Source organism: Aulonocara sp. 'chitande type north' Nkhata Bay, linkage group LG5 (genome assembly GCF_057382095.1).
Source record: "Aulonocara sp. 'chitande type north' Nkhata Bay isolate Kocher_YH1m ecotype deep benthic linkage group LG5, A_spYH_male_GT1.1, whole genome shotgun sequence".
Lineage (NCBI taxonomy): Eukaryota > Metazoa > Chordata > Actinopteri > Cichliformes > Cichlidae > Aulonocara > Aulonocara sp. 'chitande type north' Nkhata Bay.
In genome coordinates, this window is record NC_141348.1 from 3,020,270 (window position 1) to 3,045,240 (window position 24,971).

Here is a 24,971-nt window from a genome sequence, read left to right on the forward strand (position 1 = left end):
ATTTATATAATTTTAAATTAAGCAGGACAGAGTTCTTTTAAAGAAAGATTTACTTTTATTCTCAAGAGTTAAGCAGGACAGGCTTCTGTTTAAGAAAGAGACCTGTTTTACTGTGTTAATGTTGTCATTTTGAGCTAAAAATAAATGGCTAAATGATTTTCATGTGTTCATATCACAAAGAATACGCATCTACTTAAATCAAATTCAAGTCAAATGGTTAAAAAAATAATTTCACACACAAAAAAAGAGCTAAAAAATTCACCACACTGGGAAGGGTGAAGACAACTGGGTCGCCCGGCCCTGGCCACGAGGTGTCCCTTATTTATTTCTCATGGAGTTGGCAACCCTATGTTTACATGATCGAAATATCTTGAACACAAACACAAACAAACAAAGAGGAAGACCGCACAGCAAGGAAACAACTACAAGTCCCAGCATCCTCTGTGTTTAGGGAGCAGCAGTGAAAGTGAAAGTATTGAGCCTCCGTTCAGAGCAGCAGGAGGAGGAAGGTGGAGCTGAGGCAGGTGAGTGTTAACATGAATATGTTTCTTCTTATGACATAAAATAATTCCACGCTGTTCGTGTCTGTGGGTGAAATGTGAGGCCGGTCGGCTCCTCTGAGCGCTGGTTTCCTGTAAGTAGAGAGGAAGTGAGTTTAGCTGAGCCTCCGTTTAGTGTGAGAGAGCAGGAGGAGAGTGAGAGCTGTGCTGAGGCAGGGTGAGTGTTAACACCGCTCTGACATTACTGTGTCTCTGTGGCGGGAACAACAGGCTCCGTCAGTGGAGGCAAAAATAATCAGACTTTGGTTTTTCAAAGGAAACAACTTTATGTCGGAAGTTCCCGCACGCTCATTGGATAACGATGTGTCAATCTCGAGCTATTAGCCAATGAGCGTGCGGATTCACAGAAAGACCCGCCTTTATCACATCACGGGACTTTAAAAACTACAATGGCGACAGAAACTCGTGAGTGGAGTTCAGGGTGACGTTATGAAACTGTGACGTTTGAGCCACTTCCTGTTCTCAGTCCCAGCGTCCTGATCACCGAGGTTTCTGTTGCTCTGATATCTGATATTGATTATATTGGTAAACAGGCTGTAGCATAAACATCAGGTCTGTTCTGAAAACTGGCTTTATTTTTTCAAAGTAAGAGAATATCTGTGGTCTGATACCGCGGGCTCATGGGCTAAGGACTTGGATTGACAAGTCAAGCGCAGATGATTGTGTTGTTTCTTATAAAGGCTTGTGTGTGTGTGCCTTCCTGTGTGTGTCCTTGTGTCAGTGGAACTGAATCAGTGTGTTAGAGAAAGTGCTCCTCTGCTGTGCCGTCATCGTGTGGATGCTTCTTTTAAAGTTGGAACTCATGTTTTTATGATCTGCTTCATTTCATTGAACCTTTATTTCTAACCATGAAGTCCCTTTGAGGTTACAGCCTCCTGGTTAGGTTTAGGCTGTTATTGTGCTTCAGGCTGAAATATGAGGAGTAAGGAGTGGGGCTGGTTAGCCCTCATGACCCTCACCATAACACATACGTCACAGGACAGTGTTTACCACAGAAACTCCATGAAATGATCAATGAGAACTTTAGAAACCCGTCAGTGTGATGCTTCCAGTACAACAGCACCTCTGAGTGTGTGTGTTTGCCTCTCAGACTAACTCCACCCTGACATCAAGAAGATGGAGGAAGAGGATGGAGCAGGATCTGCAGCATCCAGCTGTGTGTCTGTGAGGAGTGACTGGTCCAAAGGAGAACCTCCAAACTTCAGTAATGAACCTGCAGCAACAATGTAAGAGAGCTGCTGACTCATTTATTCAGTGTAAATAATGATTTTGATGCAATGGGAGAAGAAAAATGACAAAAACAGTTTTAAAAATAAGGATTAAAATATTACAAACTATGTTTTTGAGTTTCCTGATGTAGTACAAAAATATATGAACATAACTGTATATAGGACAGATATTTACGGTTCTTTTAGGCAGCACCAAAAAACAAAAAGACTATTTTTAAGCTGTCTGAGGTAGTGAGTCAACATGTCACACTGGGTCAAAGGTCAGGGAGTAAAAGTGTGTTTTAAAGGAGGTTTAAAAGCAGCGAGTGAAGGAGCCTGTCGAGGTAAATCGTTCCATAACTGATCAAATTCAGTTGGTGGACCTCTGTGTGAAATCAAGCATCTGGTTCACAGAGAGGATAACCCTCACATGGGCTGTACAACATTATATAGGGAGACAAAAACAGAGATTATCGTAGCCATCGCTCTCTCGCATGGACGTGGCAGTCTTGCTGTCTGCTGCGAATCCTCCCCGTACCTCCGTGACCTCGTCTGGTATCTGCTCCCTCCTCTGTAAGAGACAGTAAAGGAAAACACGTCTCTGCCCAGTCTTGAAAATCTAATCTTATCATCCATTGTTCTTCTAGGGCCTCTTCTTCTTGTGGCCTCAGCTAACTGCTAATATTTAAATGCTAACATTAACATGTGTGCCAGCCAGGTTAACATTTATGATGAACTATGATTAATTAACTGATGTTGAAACTGGAGCTTTACTGACCTCTGAAATTCCTCCTAAAGTGTTATTCAGTGTTGTGACAGTCAGCTGCTTCAGCTGCTGCTGGGATGGGCTGTGGCAAAGAGAACAGAGAAAATCCAAATCAGAGTTTTTCTCTGAATTAAAAGCAAGGAAACAACAATATATTCTACATGGTGAAACTGATGGTTTCTGGTGTTTGGGTCTGTTTTTCTGTATTTATGCAGATAAAGTGTAAACTCAGATGAATTATACCATCAAATGTTAAAGGAAAATATCAGGATGAGTGTCTGTGAGCTGAGAAGGACGTGAAGCGAGCAGTTTATCCCAGAGCTGAAGCTGCTCTGTGTGCAGAGATGAGCTCAGATTCCTGCTGTGATTGATCAACAGTCACAGAAATGTAGACTTGTAGTTATTACTGCAGTATGGTCACAGCAGATACTGATAAACATGTATTATGAGGATGGATGATCAAGTTTCTCACTCTCTCCTTTAAATCTCAGTTTTTTCTTCTTCACAGTTTATCTGTTAATTTATTAATGAATAACACTGAAAGAGTTTCTGTTATATTTCCCCTTGAACATCAGCTTATTAGGGCGGCATTAGGAAATAGCCCCCCTCCAAAGAATGAATAAATGAATGATGATAATAATAAAATGATTCAAAAGCAGAGCTCAGAGTGGTAGAATGGTCAAACATGGATCCACGGGTGGTTCAACTGCATTTGGTGACGTGACCAAAGCAAATCTTTCAAATAATCCCACCATCAACGGGATGTTGTCTCCTTTACTACGGTTACTTTACTTGGTCACCGTGTGAATTTCTTTGAAATGAACCAAATTCTTTTATTTGTTGGTTGTTGCATATTTAACCTCTACAGTCAGGAAAGGAGGAGATGAGGCCTCAACAATGTTGGGTTGTAGCTGTGGTTCAGGTTAGAGTGAGTGTCCATGGAATAAATGTAAGTCAGTGAACTGGAAACATGACTGTGTTCAAACTTTGTTTTCCTTTTTATAATGAGTCTAATCAAAGGTGGACAGAAGTATCTCCACTGTGACTTTTCTGTGTCACCATCAGAGCTTCTGCACAGTGTGGAGAAAGATCCAGAAGCAGAGCTGGACTGCAGACAGCCAGTCAGAGCAGCTGTGTACAAAGTAAGACTGAACATCTGTCTGCTGATGGACTCATTTCTGAAAACTGGACTTCTTGTGTTGTTCAGACATTGAAGAGTTTTCTTTCTCTTTAGTCTCATTGTTTTTCTTTCTTTCAGCAGATGTTGGTCTGCAGGAGGTTTTAGATGAACATAAGATCAGTCTGAGGAGGAGATGTGAACGTGTGACTGAAGGAAGTGATGAAACAGGAAGTAGAACCCTCCTGAACAGGATCTACACTGAGCTCTACATCACAGAGGGACAGAGTGAAGAGGTTCATACCCAACATGAGGTGAGGCAGCTGGAGACAGCTTCCAAGATGGACGCCCTCCATGACGCTCCAATCAGGTGCCAGGACATCTTTAAAGCCTTACCTGACCAACAGAGACCCATCAGAGTGGTTCTGACCAACGGCGTGGCTGGTGTTGGAAAAACCTTCTCAGTGCAGAAGTTCACTCTGGACTGGGCAGAGGGCTTGGAGAACCAACATGTCAGTGTGGTGGTTCTGCTTTCATTCAGGGAGCTGAACCTGATCAGAGATGAGCAGTACAGTCTTCTGGAGCTGCTCCATGTTTTCCATCCAACATTACAGAAGGTCACAGCAGAGAAGCTGGCTGTCTCTCAGCTTTTGTTCATCTTTGACGGCCTGGATGAAAGCAGACTTTCATTGGATTTCACCAACAGGAAGCTGCTGTCTGATGTCACACAAAAGTCATCAGTCAGCCAGCTGCTGACAAACCTCATCCAGGGGAATCTGCTTCCCTCGGCTCTCGTCTGGATAACTTCCCGACCCGCAGCAGCCAATCAGATCCCTCCTACATGTGTTGACAGGCTAACAGAAGTACGAGGCTTCACTGACGCCCAGAAGGAGGAGTACTTCAGGAGGAGATTCAGTGATGAAGAGCTGTCCAGCAGAATCATCTCCCACATGAAGACATCCAGGAGCCTCCACATCATGTGTAGTATCCCAGTCTTCTGCTGGATCACTGCTACAGTTCTGGAGCACATGTTGACTACAGAGCAGAGAGGAGAGCTGCCCAAGACCCTGACTGACATGTACTCACACTTCCTGCTGGTTCAGACAAAGAGGAAGAAGAACAAGTACCATGAGGGACGTGAGACGAGTCCACAGGAGCTGACGGAGGCTGACAGGGAAGTTCTTCTGAAGCTGGGGAGGCTGGCGTTTGAACATCTGGAGAAAGGAAACATCATGTTCTACCAAGAAGACCTGGAGCAGTGTGGTCTGGATGTGACAGAGGCCTCGGTGTACTCAGGAGTTTGTACAGAGATCTTCAAAAGAGAGTGTGTGATCTTCCAGAAACCAGTCTACTGCTTTGTTCATCTGAGCATTCAGGAGTTTCTGGCTGCTGTCTACATGTTCCACTGTCACACCAACAGGAAGACAAAGGTGCTGAAGAACTTCCTTAAACCAAAATCTTTCACCAAGATGATTTCCAGTCTTTTTGATGACGATGATCTCCAATCACTTGATGTATTTCTGAGGAGAGCCATGTATAAATCCCTCCAGAGTAAAAATGGCCACCTGGACCTGTTTGTTCGCTTCCTTCATGGCCTCTGTCTGGAGTCCAACCAGAGACTCTTAGTAGGTCTGCTGGGTCAGACAGAGATCAGTCCAGGAACCATCCAGAGAGTCATCAACAACCTGAAGGAGATGAACAGTGATGAAATCTCTCCTGACAGAAGCATCAACATCTTCCACTGTCTGATGGAGATGAACCACCTCTCATTATTTCAGGAGATCCAAGAGTTCCTGAAGTCAGAGAACAGATCAGAGAAGGAACTCTCTGAGATCGAGTGCTCAGCTCTGTCCTTCTTGCTGCAGATGTCAGAGGAGGTTCTGGATGAGTTGGACCTGCAGAAGTACAACACATCAGAGCAGGGACGACAGAGACTGATTCCAGCTGTGAGGAACTGCAGAAAGGCTGGGTGAGTCCAGATGTGATCATTAACATCATTGATCAGTGTAGGTTAGTAGTTTAATTTTGAAAATAAAATCAGATTGTAACCACAAAGTGTTTGTGTCCGTACGCTGCAACCTTCCACACCATTCCTTTATTGTACAGACTCAGCAGCAGCTCCATGGATCCCAAATCCAAGAGTGGAGAACAGATTTGAAGTGTGTCACATCCATGCAGTCACAGCTGTTTCCACCATGTTTCCACTGATATTAATCCTGTTCAATGACACGTTTCATATCAGTGAATATGTTCTTTAGGACGTCCACTGACATGTTTAAGTGTCCTGCTGGAAATCACTCAAATCATCCATGAAATCCATGAAAAATCCTTTTAGTGTTTCTAACTTCACCCTCTGTCCTCTCTCTCTCTCCATCCTCCTCACTGCTTCTTTCACTGATAATCACACAAACATCGTATTCAGCTACAAAATAACACAATAATATCATCTGATGATCATTATTATAAGAGCAGGATCCATATTTGATATCAGAGTAACACACTGCTTGGTTATGTGCAGTCATCATCAGTGACTGTGGGTCAAACAGAAGCTCTCTGATTGGTTGCTGACCTTGGTCACCTGTCCACTCTCACCTGTTTGTGTTTGCTCTCTCTTTGCTGTCTCCATCCTCTCTCTCCTTTCTCTCCCTCTCTGTCTTTGTACGTCACTCAGGTCCAATGGAAACAGTGACATTTACAAACCAATCAAAGACAAACTGATCCATGTCAGGTTATAACAATATTCAAAGTGAATACAGGCTGCTGCTGGACACAGACAGGTAACATCATTTTGACTTGCTGTCACCTGGATCTGGACTCATAAACACTGAAGCCCTGAACAGGAATACAAATCATTTTCTGCCAACTAGTGACACACCAGCAGATAATGGCTCAGAAAGCTAAAATGAGCCAATCATTTCTGTGTTTAGTTCCCCTGAAATCAGATCTGATATCAGCAGCTCTGAGTTCATTCATCATTATTGTCCAGTGATGAGCTTTCTGCTACGTTTGGTAACAGCAGGTTTTTCCTGCGTGTGGACGTGAACAGTCGTACCTGACAGCAGGTAGCAAACAGAGATCATCTTTCCAGCTGGAACTCTTCACTGAGCTGAACTCATTCAAAATGTTCTGGAGTCAAAACAGGAAACAGTCCAAATGTGTGTCTTCACTCTGACTCTGGATCAGATCTCAGTGACAGACTGTGGACATTATGGAAGCCTAAATGTGACACCATCTTCCTCCTTCATCTGCAGATTAAAGCCAAACAAAGATTCTCATTAAAAGTCTGCAGGTCTGAGAGAGACTCAATCGTTGTGTCATGTCAAACACAGTAAGAGGAGCTGAAGCACAGATGTGAAGAGCAGATTCATCAGATTATGACCTCACTCTGTTTTGTCTTCATATACATTCAGTCTGTGTTTATAATGCAGATTTTCTGCTTTTATAATAACACATTTTATATTTTCTATCATCACAGACTGACTAACTGTGGACTCTCAAAGACTCACTGTGAAGTTGTGGCCTCAGCTCTGAAGTCCAACCCCTCCCATCTGACAGAGCTGGACATGAGTGGAAATAAAGACCTCCAGAATTCAGGTGTGAAGCTTCTGTGTGCTGGACTGGAGAGTCCAAACTGTCGACTGGAGACTCTGAGGTGAGTTCACTGACTGCAGCTGTTGTTGTTTTTCTATATTTCAGGTCTTTGATGTTTGAAACTTTCTTTAGTTCCTAAATGTTCAGGATGTGTCTGAAGACAAATGTGAAGAAGTTTGAGTGCTTTCAGAAATGTTGTCTTTCCAAACGACTGAACAACAGTTTTTCCTTTTGGCTCCAAACAGAAGTGACAGACTTGAGCAGGGTTCATTTAAAGGCTGACAGAAGTGGAGTGGTGACGGGGAGATGTTTGACAGGACAGTGTTTCAGCCTCCACAGGTTCATGTTGTGCTCCATCAGTCAGTGAAGATGAAGTCGGTGCTGATGAGGCTGTAGAGTGTGTGAGGGATGTGAATGAGGATGATGAAGATCTGATGATAGCAGATAAAAACAGGCTGCAGAGACTTTGAGCCATACAGGGCACACAGTGTGTGTACAGAACAGCTGAAATCATTATGGAGGCCTCACTGGGATATGGAAGCATCACAGTACAGCTTCAGTGAAGCATTAAAGTCTCTGATATGAGATGAGAAATGAAGCAGCCAGAGCTTTTTCATGAGTGGAAATCCACTGTGACTGTGAGCTGCTGCTACAGCCTCCAGATTAGCCAGCAGCTCATCCTGCTCAACATTTCCTCACCAACTTTAATGGAAGTGTGATGTTTTCAGCTGGAGTGATGGTCAGGGTGGCCTCCCTCTCCTCTTCTTCTCCTCTTCCTCTTTCATTTGTAAAGCCACTTCTGCTGCTTTCATTCATTTGGAAGTCCTGTAGCTGAGTTTGGGAGAGACTAACAGCCTCGGCAGCAGAGGGGAGAAAGGCTGTAACTGTTGGGTCTGTGTTTCCACAAACCCCGCTAATTCTAGAGACTTATTCATCATGAAGAAAACAAGACAGTCGACCGATCCATTACTTGCGCAAGGGAGGCCTCGTCTGTGTCCAGCACGACAATGACCCCAATGGTGGCCTCCTCTCGCTGCCTTTTATTGACAATCTTCAAACAATAGTTTACAAAGCACCTCCCCTTGCAACCCCCCTTTGGTTACATAGACAAGGCACTGTATGTAAGTGTGTGTGTGTGTGTGTGTGTGTGTGTGTGTTACCTCCTGCTGACCAAAGGGTCATAAACCCAGGAAGCTTACATCAAAAGAAACAGATCTTTCAGATAGGATGTATCTACAATAAAACCTCCCCCAGCACAGAGTGGTTGGAGAGGTGGTCAGGATCAAAGGAATGGCTTTGATCCTACTGCTTGAGCTAAGACTGTACAAATTTAAGAAACACAATGGCAACATTCAACAATTAGACTTAACAGTAACACCACCACTTTACTCTGTTCTACCTGTCACATCATTTTATCAGGAAACAAATATGCTCATGTTTTTACTATGTTTGTCTTGAAGATGTAAGAAGATCACATGGTGCTTTTTATTATTGTGTTGGTTTGTTTGCTGTCTCTTGGATGGAGCCCAGCTGTGCGTGGCCCCTGGGCCTGTGGTCAGAGTGTGTGCTGGATAATCCGGCCCAGGATGAGGCCAAACTGACATGGGATGAAATGTCTGTCACATAATTGAGCTTTGTGAGAAATGTACGACTTTAATGTGAAACATTCAGAGTTTTTTCTCTTGTTGTGTTTGTTTGAAGCTGCTTCCTGTTGGCTTCAGCTGTTTGGAGTTTCCATTTTCTAAACTTCTACATTCTGAACCTTCTTCAGCTCTGAACAGATGATGAAACACTGAATGATTTCAAGCTCACACTTTGTCTAATAAACTTACATCTTTCATTCTTTATACAGATTGTGGGACTGTGGTTTGTCAGAGATCAGCTGTGATTATCTGGCAGCAGCACTGAAGTCCAACCCCTCCCATCTGAGACAGCTGGACCTGACCAGGAACAACAACCTGCAGGATTCAGGAGTGAAGCATCTGTGTGGTTTCCTGGAGAGTCCAGGATGTGGACTTGAAACTCTGAGGTCAGTCAGCATGTTTTAGTTGTGCTGAGATGAATATGATGTGAAAGTTGTGCTGACACTAAACTGCAGACATCAGGCTGATATTATACTGATCCACACTGAGGATCTTCATGGTAAAGTCTGTTTTCTTCTTCTCTGGTTTAGTCCATTGACTGCAGCAGAACAATGTTCACATTTCAAACAGTGAGACTCAACGTATGGCCCGCGGCCCACACGCGGCCTGCCCACCTTTCCTGATTCAGAGAGAGGGGACCCTGATTAACTGTGTAGTGTTCTTCCTCACAGTTCTAAGTATCAGACACAACAATGAATAATCCACAGCTGACTGTCTTTAGCAGGTCAAAGGTCACGGCACACAGCAGACAGTGGGAAATATTATAACTCTGATCATTTATCAGCACATATCCATATGTATAAAAACAAAGCTGACACTGTGAGACTTGATCAGAGGTGTGATCATCACAGCAGAGGCCTTTGTGTCAAAGTCACTGAGGATCAAACAGAAACACATGAAGCAGATTTTCCTGTTCTGGCTTTTTATAGCAGATAACCTTCAAAATATTCTGCAGTCCATCAAAAACTGAAGCAAACCATGAATCAACATGTGAACATGAGCTGATGCTGCTGAAGTGAAGCAAAGTTACAGAGGTTTGATTACAGACACAGCTGAGAGTTTGTAATCTGTCATCATTTTAAAAGGTTTACATTTCTTCAGTATATCCACATTTGCAGCTGGTACCTCAACCTCCACTTGTCCAACACAACTGCTGTCCACTGCCTCCATGACATTGTGATTTTGCTGTTGGTCTTCTGTCAGATCTTCATCAATCACTTCTGCACGGGGCACACCTTCAGACTCTGCAGCTGCATAACGAAAGCCTGTAAGATAAAATTAGACATAAGGTAAATGTACACCAATATTCCAATGACAGGTGTGTGATTCATCTGGAAGTTATGTGCGGATTAGTGTACAGTGATAGCAATTTAGTATGTTTTTAGAGGGGGGGGGGGGGGGGGGGGGGGGGTTGTTTACCTCCGATGGGTGCTCTTTTTCGCTTCCGTTGCGTACGCCTTGAGTGCCGGTCCGAGTCTGATACAGGTATGTCGTCATGCCCCATGTGCAGTGTTGGTGCCCAGTCTGGATTTGTTACATCCATTTCATATGCTGGTTTGCCTGCAATAATGCCAAATCATAAGCTACTCAGTCGACATGATGTGGTTCTGCAGCATCACACATTAGCATGTTTTATCTCATTATCTATGACCTCAGCACGTTGAAAATCACACTAAAAGCCTTTCAAGAGTGATATGAATTAATTTAGAACTCACCGGAAAGAAAATGCCGTGAGCAAACCAACAAAAAGCTGGGGATTGCAGAGAACTCGATATCCGCTCGTCTCACCGCTGCAATCCAAGCCTGACGTCTTTGTTTAGTAATATCGGATACATGGGATCCCTCACGTTGCCTCCAGGATGGAAAACGATGAAAAGAGAGCCCGTTATCCAGCTTCTTGCCTTCACGATCGTGTGATCTAACGTTGCAACCGACAACACAACACGTACGATCCATAGCTGAAATGGTATCCTTTGGCTGGCCTACTGTCATGGCGGAAGGGGGCATGGCCCATCTCCCGTGACATCACGCTCCAAAGCCCTATAGGTGGGAAAATGTACCATGTCGACCAATCAAAAATGATATGGAAACATGACATTTGGTTGTTTAGCAAAAGGGGGAAGTTTTAGGAGTGACCGGCAAGAGAGAGCGAGTGAGCGAAAGAGAGAGAGAGTTTTGATACGTGAGAGATTTGTGACGTTTACCGTGTTTGGTCTCAAGTTAGTTTGTTGTCTTGTGTATTTAGTGTGTAGCTGTTGTTTTGTTTTGTGTGTCAGTTCTACTAGTGATCGTCACAGTTGCTGCCTTAAAGCCAACAAAGGCAGATTGCAGTGTAAACGCTGAGTGACACACCTGCTGTCAGACCTGCAGGTTTATCCCTGTGCTGTTCTCATATGTGTTAGAGTGACACAAACTATTGTTTGACACCTGATTGTTCTGTAAATAGTTTGAAATGATTATATGAAAAACGTCTGAGCCTTGGCTGCATTTTTTGGTAAATAGTACCATATAACTTTGTTGTTTGCAAAACGTGTGCGTATTTTTAAAAATGTACAATCTCTATTTGCATTTCAAGTTATGAAGATGATTCGTTAAACATGTGTGTGGTTTTTACAGTCAAAATATCACTTTCTACTTGTATTTTAAATTTTGTCTGAATTTAGATAAATTGTGCTGATACAGTTGGTCAAAATGAGAAAATAACAGATTGGCAAGATAAACTGTTTTTAAAGGTAAAATATAGAGGCCACATCAAAAGTAGTCAAGAAGGGTTAAAGGCTAAAAGCAAAGTTGTCACCAAGTACTGTTTATATTTGTGTGTATTGCTGCAGCTTTTTTGAGTATTAATTTGGTGCCTTTGTGTGAAATAATGGTATTGTGAGTGATCCATATAGTCACAAAGAATAGCCACTTGTTTCTGTGCTACCAAAGTTCCCCGGCTTTCATTCAAAATGTGTTTATCGTCAGCACCTGCACATTAAACTACTTAAACATTATAAATGTCTTCAAGCTCACACTGAGGCCTGTGGGGTACTATCAGCCACTGAGACAGTACACACATTTATATGTGTTTGTATATGAATATTTCATACTTTAAGACTGCCTGTTTATTTAAGGGAGATGAACAAAATACATTGGAATTGTACAAAATAATATCATGGATGATAAATTAAATAGATTTTAAGTAGATGCTTGTGCATTCTTAAAGTCTTATATGTTGAACTGAACTATGTGATCTGTTCAAAGCCTTAATCTTAATTTGAAGTGAAATGTGCATTTTGAGTTTATACACTATGTATATAAGGCGACCGTTTCCTTTTGCAGTATTTTTGTGTGGTGTACTTTTCTATGTCTTAACAAAAGGGGAACAAAGGTGTTTAAGTTCACCTAGGATGATGTGTTTTAATTTTCACATGGTCTTGCTTGAATTTGACCCTGACAAAGGTGTATGAACTCTGTCAGCTGTTTGGAGTTTCCATTTTCTAAACTTCTACATTCTGAACCTTCTTCAGCTCTGAACAGATGATGAAACACTGAATGATTTCAAGCTCACACTTTGTCTAATAAACTTACATCTTTCATTCTTTATACAGATTGAGGGACTGTGGTTTGTCAGAGATCAGCTGTGATTATCTGGCAGCAGCACTGAAGTCCAACCCCTCCCATCTGAGAGAGCTGAACCTGTGGGGAAACAACCTGAAGGATTCAGGAGTGAAGCATCTGTGTGGTTTCCTGGAGAGTCCAGGATGTGGACTTGAAACTCTGAGGTCAGTCAGCATGTTTTAGTTGTGCTGAGATGAATATGATGTGAAAGTTGTGCTGACACTAAACTGCAGACATCAGGCTGATATTATACTGATCCACACTGAGGATCTTCATGGTAAAGTCTGTTTTCTTCTTCTCTGGTTTAGTCCATTGACTGCAGCAGAACAATGTTCACATTTCAAACAGTGAGACTCAACGTATGGCCCGCGGCCCACACGCGGCCTGCCCACCTTTCCTGATTCAGAGAGAGGGGACCCTGATTAACTGTGTAGTGTTCTTCCTCACAGTTCTAAGTATCAGACACAACAATGAATAATCCACAGCTGACTGTCTTTAGCAGGTCAAAGGTCACGGCACACAGCAGACAGTGGGAAATATTATAACTCTGATCATTTATCAGCACATATCCATATGTATAAAAACAAAGCTGACACTGTGAGACTTGATCAGAGGTGTGATCATCACAGCAGAGGCCTTTGTGTCAAAGTCACTGAGGATCAAACAGAAACACATGAAGCAGATTTTCCTGTTCTGGCTTTTTATAGCAGATAACCTTCAAAATATTCTGCAGTCCATCAAAAACTGAAGCAAACCATGAATCAACATGTGAACATGAGCTGATGCTGCTGAAGTGAAGCAAAGTTACAGAGGTTTGATTACAGACACAGCTGAGAGTTTGTAATCTGTCATCATTTTAAAAGGTTTACATTTCTTCAGTATATCCACATTTGCAGCTGGTACCTCAACCTCCACTTGTCCAACACAACTGCTGTCCACTGCCTCCATGACATTGTGATTTTGCTGTTGGTCTTCTGTCAGATCTTCATCAATCACTTCTGCACGGGGCACACCTTCAGACTCTGCAGCTGCATAACGAAAGCCTGTAAGATAAAATTAGACATAAGGTAAATGTACACCAATATTCCAATGACAGGTGTGTGATTCATCTGGAAGTTATGTGCGGATTAGTGTACAGTGATAGCAATTTAGTATGTTTTTAGAGGGGGGGGGGGGGGGTTGTTTACCTCCGATGGGTGCTCTTTTTCGCTTCCGTTGCGTACGCCTTGAGTGCCGGTCCGAGTCTGATACAGGTATGTCGTCATGCCCCATGTGCAGTGTTGGTGCCCAGTCTGGATTTGTTACATCCATTTCATATGCTGGTTTGCCTGCAATAATGCCAAATCATAAGCTACTCAGTCGACATGATGTGGTTCTGCAGCATCACACATTAGCATGTTTTATCTCATTATCTATGACCTCAGCACGTTGAAAATCACACTAAAAGCCTTTCAAGAGTGATATGAATTAATTTAGAACTCACCGGAAAGAAAATGCCGTGAGCAAACCAACAAAAAGCTGGGGATTGCAGAGAACTCGATATCCGCTCGTCTCACCGCTGCAATCCAAGCCTGACGTCTTTGTTTAGTAATATCGGATACATGGGATCCCTCACGTTGCCTCCAGGATGGAAAACGATGAAAAGAGAGCCCGTTATCCAGCTTCTTGCCTTCACGATCGTGTGATCTAACGTTGCAACCGACAACACAACACGTACGATCCATAGCTGAAATGGTATCCTTTGGCTGGCCTACTGTCATGGCGGAAGGGGGCATGGCCCATCTCCCGTGACATCACGCTCCAAAGCCCTATAGGTGGGAAAATGTACCATGTCGACCAATCAAAAATGATATGGAAACATGACATTTGGTTGTTTAGCAAAAGGGGGAAGTTTTAGGAGTGACCGGCAAGAGAGAGCGAGTGAGCGAAAGAGAGAGAGAGTTTTGATACGTGAGAGATTTGTGACGTTTACCGTGTTTGGTCTCAAGTTAGTTTGTTGTCTTGTGTATTTAGTGTGTAGCTGTTGTTTTGTTTTGTGTGTCAGTTCTACTAGTGATCGTCACAGTTGCTGCCTTAAAGCCAACAAAGGCAGATTGCAGTGTAAACGCTGAGTGACACACCTGCTGTCAGACCTGCAGGTTTATCCCTGTGCTGTTCTCATATGTGTTAGAGTGACACAAACTATTGTTTGACACCTGATTGTTCTGTAAATAGTTTGAAATGATTATATGAAAAACGTCTGAGCCTTGGCTGCATTTTTTGGTAAATAGTACCATATAACTTTGTTGTTTGCAAAACGTGTGCGTATTTTTAAAAATGTACAATCTCTATTTGCATTTCAAGTTATGAAGATGATTCGTTAAACATGTGTGTGGTTTTTACAGTCAAAATATCACTTTCTACTTGTATTTTAAATTTTGTCTGAATTTAGATAAATTGTGCTGATACAGTTGGTCAAAATGAGAAAATAACAGATTGGCAAGATAAACTGTTTTTAAAGGTAAAATATAGAGGCCACATCAAAAGTAGTCAAGAAGGGTTAAAGGCTAAAAGCAAAGTTGTCACCAAGTACTGTTTATATTTGTGTGTATTGCTGCAGCTTTTTTGAGTATTAATTTGGTGCCTTTGTGTGAAATAATGGTATTGTGAGTGATCCATATAGTCACAAAGAATAGCCACTTGTTTCTGTGCTACCAAAGTTCCCCGGCTTTCATTCAAAATGTGTTTATCGTCAGCACCTGCACATTAAACTACTTAAACATTATAAATGTCTTCAAGCTCACACTGAGGCCTGTGGGGTACTATCAGCCACTGAGACAGTACACACATTTATATGTGTTTGTATATGAATATTTCATACTTTAAGACTGCCTGTTTATTTAAGGGAGATGAACAAAATACATTGGAATTGTACAAAATAATATCATGGATGATAAATTAAATAGATTTTAAGTAGATGCTTGTGCATTCTTAAAGTCTTTTATGTTGAACTGAACTATGTGATCTGTTCAAAGCCTTAATCTTAATTTGAAGTGAAATGTGCATTTTGAGTTTATACACTATGTATATAAGGCGACCGTTTCCTTTTGCAGTATTTTTGTGTGGTGTACTTTTCTATGTCTTAACAAAAGGGGAACAAAGGTGTTTAAGTTCACCTAGGATGATGTGTTTTAATTTTCACATGGTCTTGCTTGAATTTGACCCTGACAAAGGCGTATGAACTCTGTCAGCTGTTTGGAGTTTCCATTTTCTAAACTTCTACATTCTGAACCTTCTTCAGCTCTGAACAGATGATGAAACACTGAATGATTTCAAGCTCACACTTTGTCTAATAAACTTACATCTTTCATTCTTTATACAGATTGATGGACTGTGGTTTGTCAGAGATCAGCTGTGATTATCTGGCAGCAGCACTGAAGTCCAACCCCTCCCATCTGAGACAGCTGGACCTGTGGGGAAACAACCTGAAGGATTCAGGAGTGAAGCATCTGTGTGGTTTCCTGGAGAGTCCAGGATGTGGACTTGAAACTCTGGGGTCAGTCAGCATGTTTTAGTTGTGCTGAGATGAATATGATGTGAAAGTTGTGCTGACACTAAACTGCAGACATCAGGCTGATATTATACTGATCCACACTGAGGATCTTCATGGTAAAGTCTGTTTTCTTCTTCTCTGGTTTAGTCCATTGACTGCAGCAGAACAATGTTCACATTTCAAACCTTCAAAGAAGAAGAAAAATCCTCCACTGGATAATTCACTGTGAAACTCTCCAACTCTTCATTCCACCTTAAAGTCTGTCTGACACTGAAATCCAAAGCAAAATGTGCGTTTGCTTTACAGACAGCAGTCCAACACAAACATACACACATCATCCAAAACACAGTCCAACATCCAAATCTCCTCCACTGCCAGCATGAATGATGGGAAAGAGAAGGAGGAACACTCTGACATTCAGGGTTAGAATGAGTTTCATGAAGCAGACTGTGAAGATCAAAGCTGCATTAGAAAGCTTACATGAATGAATGAGTGGACAGAAGTGGACAGAGATCATCTGAAGCACTTCAAAGGCTTTAAATCAGCACATTTCTCTTTATTCTTTATCAACTCTGTTAGTTTCTCTCAGTTTTCTGTGGAATGAAGCTAACAGCAGGCTAATAAGATGCTGACCAATAGGTTTCTATTAAAGGTTGTAATTTGTATATGAAAAAGTGCTTTGGCTCAGCAGGGATCAGCTTACAGGTAGAATACAGCTGCTGGATGGGATTAGCATGTCATAGCTATCTACCAAACTGCTAACTGGGGGATTTCAGGCCATCTATGGATCATTTTTGCTAACTGTTTATTCAGCTTAGGCTCACAGGGCTGCAGCCTGTGCCCTAGCTGTCATAGGGCAAGAGGCGTGGTCCACCTGCACAGGTGAGCAGTCCATCACAGGGCCAACAGAGAGAGACAGAGAAGCACTCTCTCACATCCACACCTACAGCCAATTTAGAAGCACCAATGAACCTAAGCAGCATTTCATTGGACTGTGGGAGAACATCCAACCTCCACAGAAAGGCCAACAAGCTTCAACCTACAACCTTCTTGCTTTAAGGCACTAGTGCGAACCACTTTTCCCCATTTCAGCCCAAATCCTGCATCTTCCTGTTTCTGACTCCAGGCCAGCTCCACTAACACTTTCTCATCAGACACTGCCACCTAGTGGAGGAAGTCTTAGTTCCATTTGAAGCTTCAGATTATAGTTAGTTCCTTTACAAAGAGGTGGAGGTGGTGGGGCCACAGCACCATCATCACTGAGTGCCATAGGACACTTAACCTTTGTTTCCATATGCTGGGAACTTCCTGTTGTTCCAAGGAGGACTGGAAAATGTGTGAAAATCTCCCAGTCAGTTCCTCACAGCACACTTCAATCATTTCCCTCCCACAGCATCAGGACCAGGGCTTTTTCTCTCTTTGGTCCCACTAAGAGATTTCCACACAAACACATCATCAGTGGGACTCTCAGAGCTACCAGCCCTTTGCTACAATCACAAAGCTCTTCATTGAAATCAATGATATCAAAGCTGGAATCAAATGAGTCCAAGTCTTCTGCTGATTCAGCATCACATTCATCTTTGCTCCTTGTTCTGCATCCCCACCATGGACTTCATTCCTTTCCAAGCCAGCCTTGAGTGTCCTTTATTCAGCTCATCCTCTGCTTTACTTTTACACCTGATTTTAGCTGCTTTATCTCTCTTTCAACAAGTTTCTGTGCCTCAATCTTTTTCTTCTCTCCCTCATAACAAGACAGCTTCTTCTGCCTGAGAACATGTTGGAGTGATTTACTAATCCAGGGCTGCTTATTGGGGAAAATGCTTCCTGTTTTCAAAGTAATCCCCATTTTTCCCAGAAAGAAATGCAAGTAGAAATCGATGATCTAAGTGAGAACATGAGCCTTTAACAATAGCAGCAAAATATCTCTCCAATCTCAATACTCCCTCTCTCGACCTCTGGAACACCAGAGGTCACAATACATTGTGTTGGGTCACTCCTCGGCCCACTCAGCTGCTTCCATGTCCATCCATGGCATCATGGACATCGGGGTCACCACTCCCGCTCTGACCCTCTCTAGCCGTCCTCTGGCTCAGCAAATCAGACAACCTCATGTCATCTAAGTGGCCCAGTAATAAACACCAGCTCCCCCTCGAGAACACTCCATGCGTAAGATTAGGTTTTTTCTGCGTCCCTCTCTTGTGGTCCATCATGCCTCGGGCCTCCAGGATCCTCACCCCCCTGTGGTCGCCGAGATCTTGTGTAAAGCAAACCAAACACCTTTTCCTGCACCTCCCTAACTTATCATCTTTGGGACTCTTTAATCAAAAGCCTGATCCTAATTATCTTCTTGACTTATTGACTTGTATTTATATATATTCTTCAACGTTACTCATCATTTTAAAACTCTTAAAACGCTGCTTTCACGTCCCTGCATGCGTTTCCTGTCGCTTGCCTTATCTAATCATCAACATCCTGTACACAGAAGTCTCGCTGCTGCAAGGCCTCCACTCTGACCTAGAATCTCCTTTCACAAGAAAATCATTATAAGCGCCTATTCTACTAAAAGATCCAAAAAAACAACCACTTTAATCAATTAAGTTTAAACATATAAGCAATTACTCCTGCATACATTTTATCATAGCTAAACGCTGCCTTGAAACAACTCCTGTGTGTTAACACTAACTTCATTTTAAAACTCACATTTCCTATGTTATAACCTGTTTTTGGTACAGCCTTTTTATTTCATCTTGCTCCTTTGATGTAACAATACCTTCTCATTCTAGTTTATCAGACTTAACCAAAATATATGCTTTCCTTCCTTTGGTCCTTCTCTAAAGCAAGAAACTCCTATTCAGTTCCTCTTTTCTGTCACTTGTTACAGGGCCAGCTCAAGTTCAGTTAAACGCTAAATTAATTTGAGGCCTTTTGCCTGGAATCAATACTGTCATGTGTGTTTATGGACTCTGTGTCTGTAAGCGTGTGCAATCCTTCAATAACTCATATCATCCTCACAGTAGATTCGCTAATCATAGCGCTAGCCAAAGGCTCGTGACCCACAAGAGACGAATTGAGCCACAACTCCCTTAAAGGCACAAAATGCAATATGTATAAAAAGTCATTTCTACGTATAAGCTCTCCCCTTTATCCTAAAAATAAATCTATGTAATATCTGTATGTGTGTCTTCTATTCATTAATGTAATTGTCAGTTATTTTCTCTCTTTATTTTACCTTCTTTTTGTTTACCTCTTTGTTTGTGACGTGGACATCCCTAAACCATCCTGAGTTCCGGCTTCAATTTCAACCCAATTGTACCCTCTATTCTCGCAGTCGAACTCGTCTGGGCTTCACCTTCCCACTGGCCCCTGTGCCCTTCTCTTAGTGTCCTTTGTTGTCTTGTGATCCCCAGCAAACACAGTCTGTTTCTTCTCTGTTTCTTCTCCGTTGCTCTTTTCAGTATTTTCCTTTTAGATTAAATCCCAGCCTGGCAAAATATCCCATTCAGTGTCTTTAAACAGTTATGTCACACTGTTCTTACCAGCCTGCAGTTCACCGTGCATTTTCCATCACGTGCTTTTCTTCCATGCTGCTGCTGGTATCGTCAGTGTAGTTTCAGTTGCACTGTCTTTTGCCTGCTGTTAATTCTTGAAGTCCACGATGTTCTGTCGGTCTTCATCAGGAGATTAACTGTCCTATGAGCTTCTTCTCAGGATCGGGACAAGTGGGAGGTCAAGCTGTAAAATTTTAAGCCAAAATCTGGCCTGTTTTCCTCCCAATTCTGTTAATCAATGGTTTTGTACTCAAGATTCTAGGTTGAAAGAAGTCCACCTGTATTGACACACTAAAGCATACAATTAATATCCTTTTCATTTCTTTTCTTAAAACCTCCATTTGCTTCATCTGCCTGGAGTTTAACTCGTATGTTTCTCTCTCTGTGTGCTCACTTGTCACAGTCAGTTCCTTTTATGGGCATGCAAAGTTCCTGTCACACACACCATTTCCTGTCAACCTTGCAGCTGCTCAGAACCATATTTTCTGTTTCTATCTCTCCTGTTTTGTTTTTTTTACAGGCTAATAAAACTCTTGTTTTACTAAGTCTTGATCTAAAACAATTCACCCTTATTTCACGCACACACTTCTAAATATACTAAATTCTTTGCGTTTGTCAGATCGTTTCACACACACACCGCCTTTTCTCTCACACTTCCACTTCTGCACTCACTCTACTATCAACTTTCATAGTGTTATTATTATTTATTATTTTGTACAAATCACACCCAATCACTCAAAACCTGCTACTCACAGCATTCACACACTTAAACTGTGACAAGAGTTGAGGAATATACTCACAACACGCTTTCCTAAGAGTATTTCAGACATGCCTTTCATAATCAGAAAGAGCAAGTCAAAGAAAACAATTGAAACCTCTATTAATTCTCACAGCACACACATAGAATAGAAAAAATAAAACACACCAGCATTTATTGCTGATGAGAGGTTACTCCTAAAAGTAATATGTTAGTCTTAAATATATACAGTGCACTCACTATATTTATATATCAAAACTCAGTAAATTACTATACATCCACTACGGCAACTCAAAACTTTATTTATAGCCCTCTAATGAACATAAATGGCGTCTTAAACACACACTCAACAATGTTTGCAGCAGTATTTGTAAAACCAACTGTGGTTTAAACAGTTCACTGCTGACTAATTTGCATTTTCACACTCACACACACACAGTCTAAAAATAGCTCCAGCACTGCCTCAGACTCCTTTCACACAGAGATCTCTTATTTTATATTACAAAGACGTCTTATATTTACAACCACTGTCACATCTGTCAGCTTTAGCGCCTAAACAATTTCGACAAATTTAAGTTAACGGTCCAACCGATAAAGTCCAACTTTTTTGTGATCAATTAACCAGTATCTGTCCAACAGTTTCTGGCCTCATCTCTAAAATCCCTAACTCAATTTAAAAGCGTCAACCAACCCAAACTTTGCCTGAAGCTCTATTTTTGGCATTTCACAGCCAAGGCTTACCCCGAAGTTTTAAGTTAAAGTTACACGCCCGAAGTCCAACTTCTGCTGGCCAAAAAAGCGCAGACTACCGTTCCAAACGGTAAGGAGACTCTAACTCCTAGTTATTCTGGAGTGCCCCAAGCTCCACAGTGACCAACTGACTATCCCTCTTCGAGGACAATGCCTAAGCGTCCTTGGCATTGGCAAGCGTTACCTCTGAGCACTGCGCTTCCTATCAGTCCAACTGACGTTCTTGAATAATTTATAATACTTTGGAACAACAGTAAAACAGCCAAAAAAGTGTAAGACTGAAGCAGGTCCAACCTTATAACCAATACGGGCTCCACCCCAAACAATAACCAAATTCCCTAATATACTAAAATCACTCAGCAGTCCAACTGCTTTCCACGGTCCAACCGTATTAAATCCTTTAGCGGTCCAACCGCATTCAATCATTTTTAGCAGTCCAACTGCATTAAATCCTCAGTACTGTCATGAGATTCTCATCAAAATCAAAGCAGACATTCCCCAGTAATTTCAGTGAGTAGACTTTAATTTGTAATGTCCAATTTGGCACACTTTGGAAATAATTCAACAGGTAGTGCCTTACCTTTGGATAAGCGGCTTAGAACAACAATGAGAAAAAGAGAGCTGATTATTAGCTCATCAAAACACAAAACAAAATCACAATGAATTATCGGTTAATTTCATTTAAAATAATTCATTATGTATTTATGTACAATTCAAATTAGTTAATTACATATTTTGTTGGTTTGTTTTCTATTTTAATTATTTTACTGACACATTTAATGAATTATTTAATGATGTATTTATTTAATTCACGTTGCTACTCCTGGCCCTGCATCGCTGTTCATAAATACATTTTATTTGTCAGCTTCACCCATCAAAGTCAGGGGGCGGGGTTAATGCTGATCAAGTCAAAACCATTGCTTTGGTCTGGTGGGCGTTCTTTTAGTGGGCTTTTCTCAATACTAAGTAGGCCTACACACCAGGGTTTGGACATGTGTGGACCCAAACTATACTTTTACCCTTTTTTGTGTGTCACCAAATACACTTTAATATTTTCTAGACAAGAATGTAGTGGCGTAATCTTTAACCTCTTTTGGCTCCAAACAGAAGTGACAGACTTGAGCAGGGTTCATTTAAAGGCTGACAGAAGTGGAGTGGTGACGGGGAGATGTTTGACAGGACAGTGTTTCAGCCTCCACAGGTTCATGTTGTGCTCCATCAGTCAGTGAAGATGAAGTCAGTGCTGATGAGGCTGTAGAGTGTGTGAGGGATGTGAATGAGGATGATGAAGATCTGATGATAGCAGATAAAAACAGGCTGCAGAGACTTTGAGCCATACAGGGCACACAGTGTGTGTACAGAACAGCTGAAATCATTATGGAGGCCTCACTGGGATATGGAAGCATCACAGTACAGCTTCAGTGAAGCATTAAAGTCTCTGATATGAGATGAGAAATGAAGCAGCCAGAGCTTTTTCATGAGTGGAAACCCACTGTGACTGTGAGCTGCTGCTACAGCCTCCAGATTAGCCAGCAGCTCATCCTGCTCAACATGGACCTGTGGTCAGAGTGTGTGCTGGATAATCCGGCCCAGGATGAGGCCAAACTGACATGGGATGAAATGTCTGTCACATAATTGAGCTTAGTGTAGTTTCATTTCTGCACAATTTAAAAACAACCAAAACTTTGTTCTGTCTTTTCTATGTTATACTGTAGACTTTCTTTGATACTGTGTCCAAAAGGAGCAGCTTTTACTTTGAAGGGGAGGCGTCTCTGTTTCCTCTTCAGGTTGGATGATGGAAGCAAATTAGTAGCTGTGTCCCAAAACGTCGGCTGCATCCTCCAGAGGCTGCATTTGAAGGCCGATTACATCACAGCCAGGCGATGAAGGCTGTCCGTATTTGTCGACTCCTTCAAATGTGCCCGACAAATGCGTCCTTCATTTCCCCGAATTTGAAGGATTCGTCGGGTGTGTCCTTCGTGGCCCACCATATCCCAGAATTCATAACGCGGCCCAGCCAAATTTCAGCTGCCAACAATGGCGGCTGCTACTAAGTTTTCAAATTACTCTTATTAATCTTTCTGGGTCACAAAATAAACTTTTAACATATTTTCAGGCGAGAAAGTAGCTGTGTAAACTTCAAATATCTGCTTGGTTTATCAAGACATCACATATTTGCAAAAGTGTGCCGACGTTTTCGGAGACGTCTGTTCCCCACCCGCTCGCTAGCAAGCCGGGGGGTTCAATGGTCACTCCAGCCGGCGAGAGCAGCGGACGCCCGGCTTCATCGTTTTCAGACCCCGCTCTTTCGCTACTCAGGTTAAACATGATATATAAGTCACTCGGATAACTTAAAAATGTAATTGTTTGCCTTTTTTCTGTGTTTTATTTGTTCCGGAGTAAATCGGTTTGGCTGAGATCAAAGTTCCTCCGGGATTTTCACACAGCTGAATAAACGTTAAACAGGAAACTGATTAAACAGAAGTGTGAGACGGTCGAGAATTTACGCCAGTGTCCTGTTATATTTTAGATAGCAAGGAGCAGACGGCCGAGTTTATTAAACTCCACCAACACAGCGGTGACGCAAATCTGAAGGCTGGACCGTCCCATTTCACAGCCTCGCACTTCCAGCCTTTTCGATCTTTGAAGGACCCGGCCCACGTAGACCGCGAATACCGGGTCCTCCGAAGGATGCAGCCGACGTTTTGGGACAAAGCTAGTGTGCGATGTTCTTTCAGTGTTGCACTTTGTAGACGCTCCCTGAGCACTGGTCTCACAGCCAGCTGCACATAGAGACCAGTGTTGTTAGTCCAGGTCAGAAGATGACTTGTTGGAATGAAAATGAGCTTGTAGTTTGTCTGCTTTAATAATGTGACTGGAAAAAGGTGTTGGACTTCAAATATGTCCATTTCTTTCACACTTCACCTTTAAAAGTGAAGCCTTGTGGTTCCTGGAAGGAAAAACACGACTTTTTCAAGTCTTTGTCCTGTTTTTATGAGAAATGTACGACTTTAATGTGAAACATTCAGAGTTTTTTCTCTTGTTGTGTTTGTTTGAAGCTGCTTCCTGTTGGCTTCAGCTGTTTGGAGTTTCCATTTTCTAAACTTCTACATTCTGAACCTTCTTCAGCTCTGAACAGATGATGAAACACTGAATGATTTCAAGCTCACACTTTGTCTAATAAACTTACATCTTTCATTCTTTATACAGATTGTGGGGCTGTGGTTTGTCAGAGATCAGCTGTGATTATCTGGCAGCAGCACTGAAGTCCAACCCCTCCCATCTGAGACAGCTGGACCTGAGCTCCAACAACAAGCTGCAGGATTCAGGAGTGAAGCATCTGTGTGGTTTCCTGGAGAGTCCAGGATGTGGACTTGAAACTCTGAGGTCAGTCAGCATGTTTTAGTTGTGCTGAGATGAATATGATGTGAAAGTTGTGCTGACACTAAACTGCAGACATCAGGCTGATATTATACTGATCCACACTGAGGATCTTCATGGTAAAGTCTGTTTTCTTCTTCTCTGGTTTAGTCCATTGACTGCAGCAGAACAATGTTCACATTTCAAACAGTGAGACTCAACGTATGGCCCGCGGCCCACACGCGGCCTGCCCACCTTTCCTGATTCAGAGAGAGGGGACCCTGATTAACTGTGTAGTGTTCTTCCTCACAGTTCTAAGTATCAGACACAACAATGAATAATCCACAGCTGACTGTCTTTAGCAGGTCAAAGGTCACGGCACACAGCAGACAGTGGGAAATATTATAATTCTGATCATTTATCAGCACATATCCATATGTATAAAAACAAAGCTGACACTGTGAGACTTGATCAGAGGTGTGATCATCACAGCAGAGGCCTTTGTGTCAAAGTCACTGAGGATCAAACAGAAACAC

At 42.2% G+C, this 24,971-nt stretch overlaps 1 protein-coding gene and 3 long non-coding RNA genes across 15 annotated transcripts in view; 1 reads left to right on the forward strand and 3 right to left on the reverse strand.

The window, feature by feature from the left end:
- The window catches only part of LOC147329686 (NACHT, LRR and PYD domains-containing protein 12-like), a 105,397-nt gene that overhangs the window by 54,268 nt on the left and 26,158 nt on the right, over positions 1-24,971 (forward strand). For 3 of the 12 annotated variants that reach the window (XM_086290967.1, XM_086290971.1, XM_086290968.1), the window contains exons 7-13: positions 3,600-3,676; positions 3,793-5,620; positions 7,127-7,303; positions 9,095-9,271; positions 12,479-12,652; positions 15,850-16,023; positions 24,286-24,462. In XM_086290967.1, the coding sequence (XP_086147093.1) occupies positions 3,600-3,676; positions 3,793-5,620; positions 7,127-7,303; positions 9,095-9,271; positions 12,479-12,652; positions 15,850-16,023; positions 24,286-24,462 (2,784 nt within the window). Of the gene's footprint in view, positions 1-1,295; positions 1,787-3,599; positions 3,677-3,792; positions 5,621-7,126; positions 7,304-9,094; positions 9,272-12,478; positions 12,653-15,849; positions 16,024-24,285; positions 24,463-24,971 lie in introns of those variants that run through there. The other 9 variants (XM_086290973.1, XM_086290975.1, XM_086290978.1 and 6 more) reach the window with 8 other exon arrangements.
- On the reverse strand, positions 2,247-6,790 carry LOC147329690 (uncharacterized). The gene is made up of 3 exons (XR_015128992.1): positions 6,704-6,790; positions 2,547-2,616; positions 2,247-2,339 (listed from the first exon to the last, which is right to left on the reverse strand). It is a non-coding gene; the product is annotated as an uncharacterized LOC147329690 (long non-coding RNA).
- Positions 9,860-11,113, reverse strand: LOC147329691 (uncharacterized). The gene is made up of 3 exons (XR_015128988.1): positions 10,601-11,113; positions 10,305-10,445; positions 9,860-10,150 (listed from the first exon to the last, which is right to left on the reverse strand). It is a non-coding gene; the product is annotated as an uncharacterized LOC147329691 (long non-coding RNA).
- On the reverse strand, positions 13,241-14,484 carry LOC147329692 (uncharacterized). Its single transcript, XR_015128989.1, has 3 exons — positions 13,972-14,484; positions 13,676-13,816; positions 13,241-13,531 (listed from the first exon to the last, which is right to left on the reverse strand). It is a non-coding gene; the product is annotated as an uncharacterized LOC147329692 (long non-coding RNA).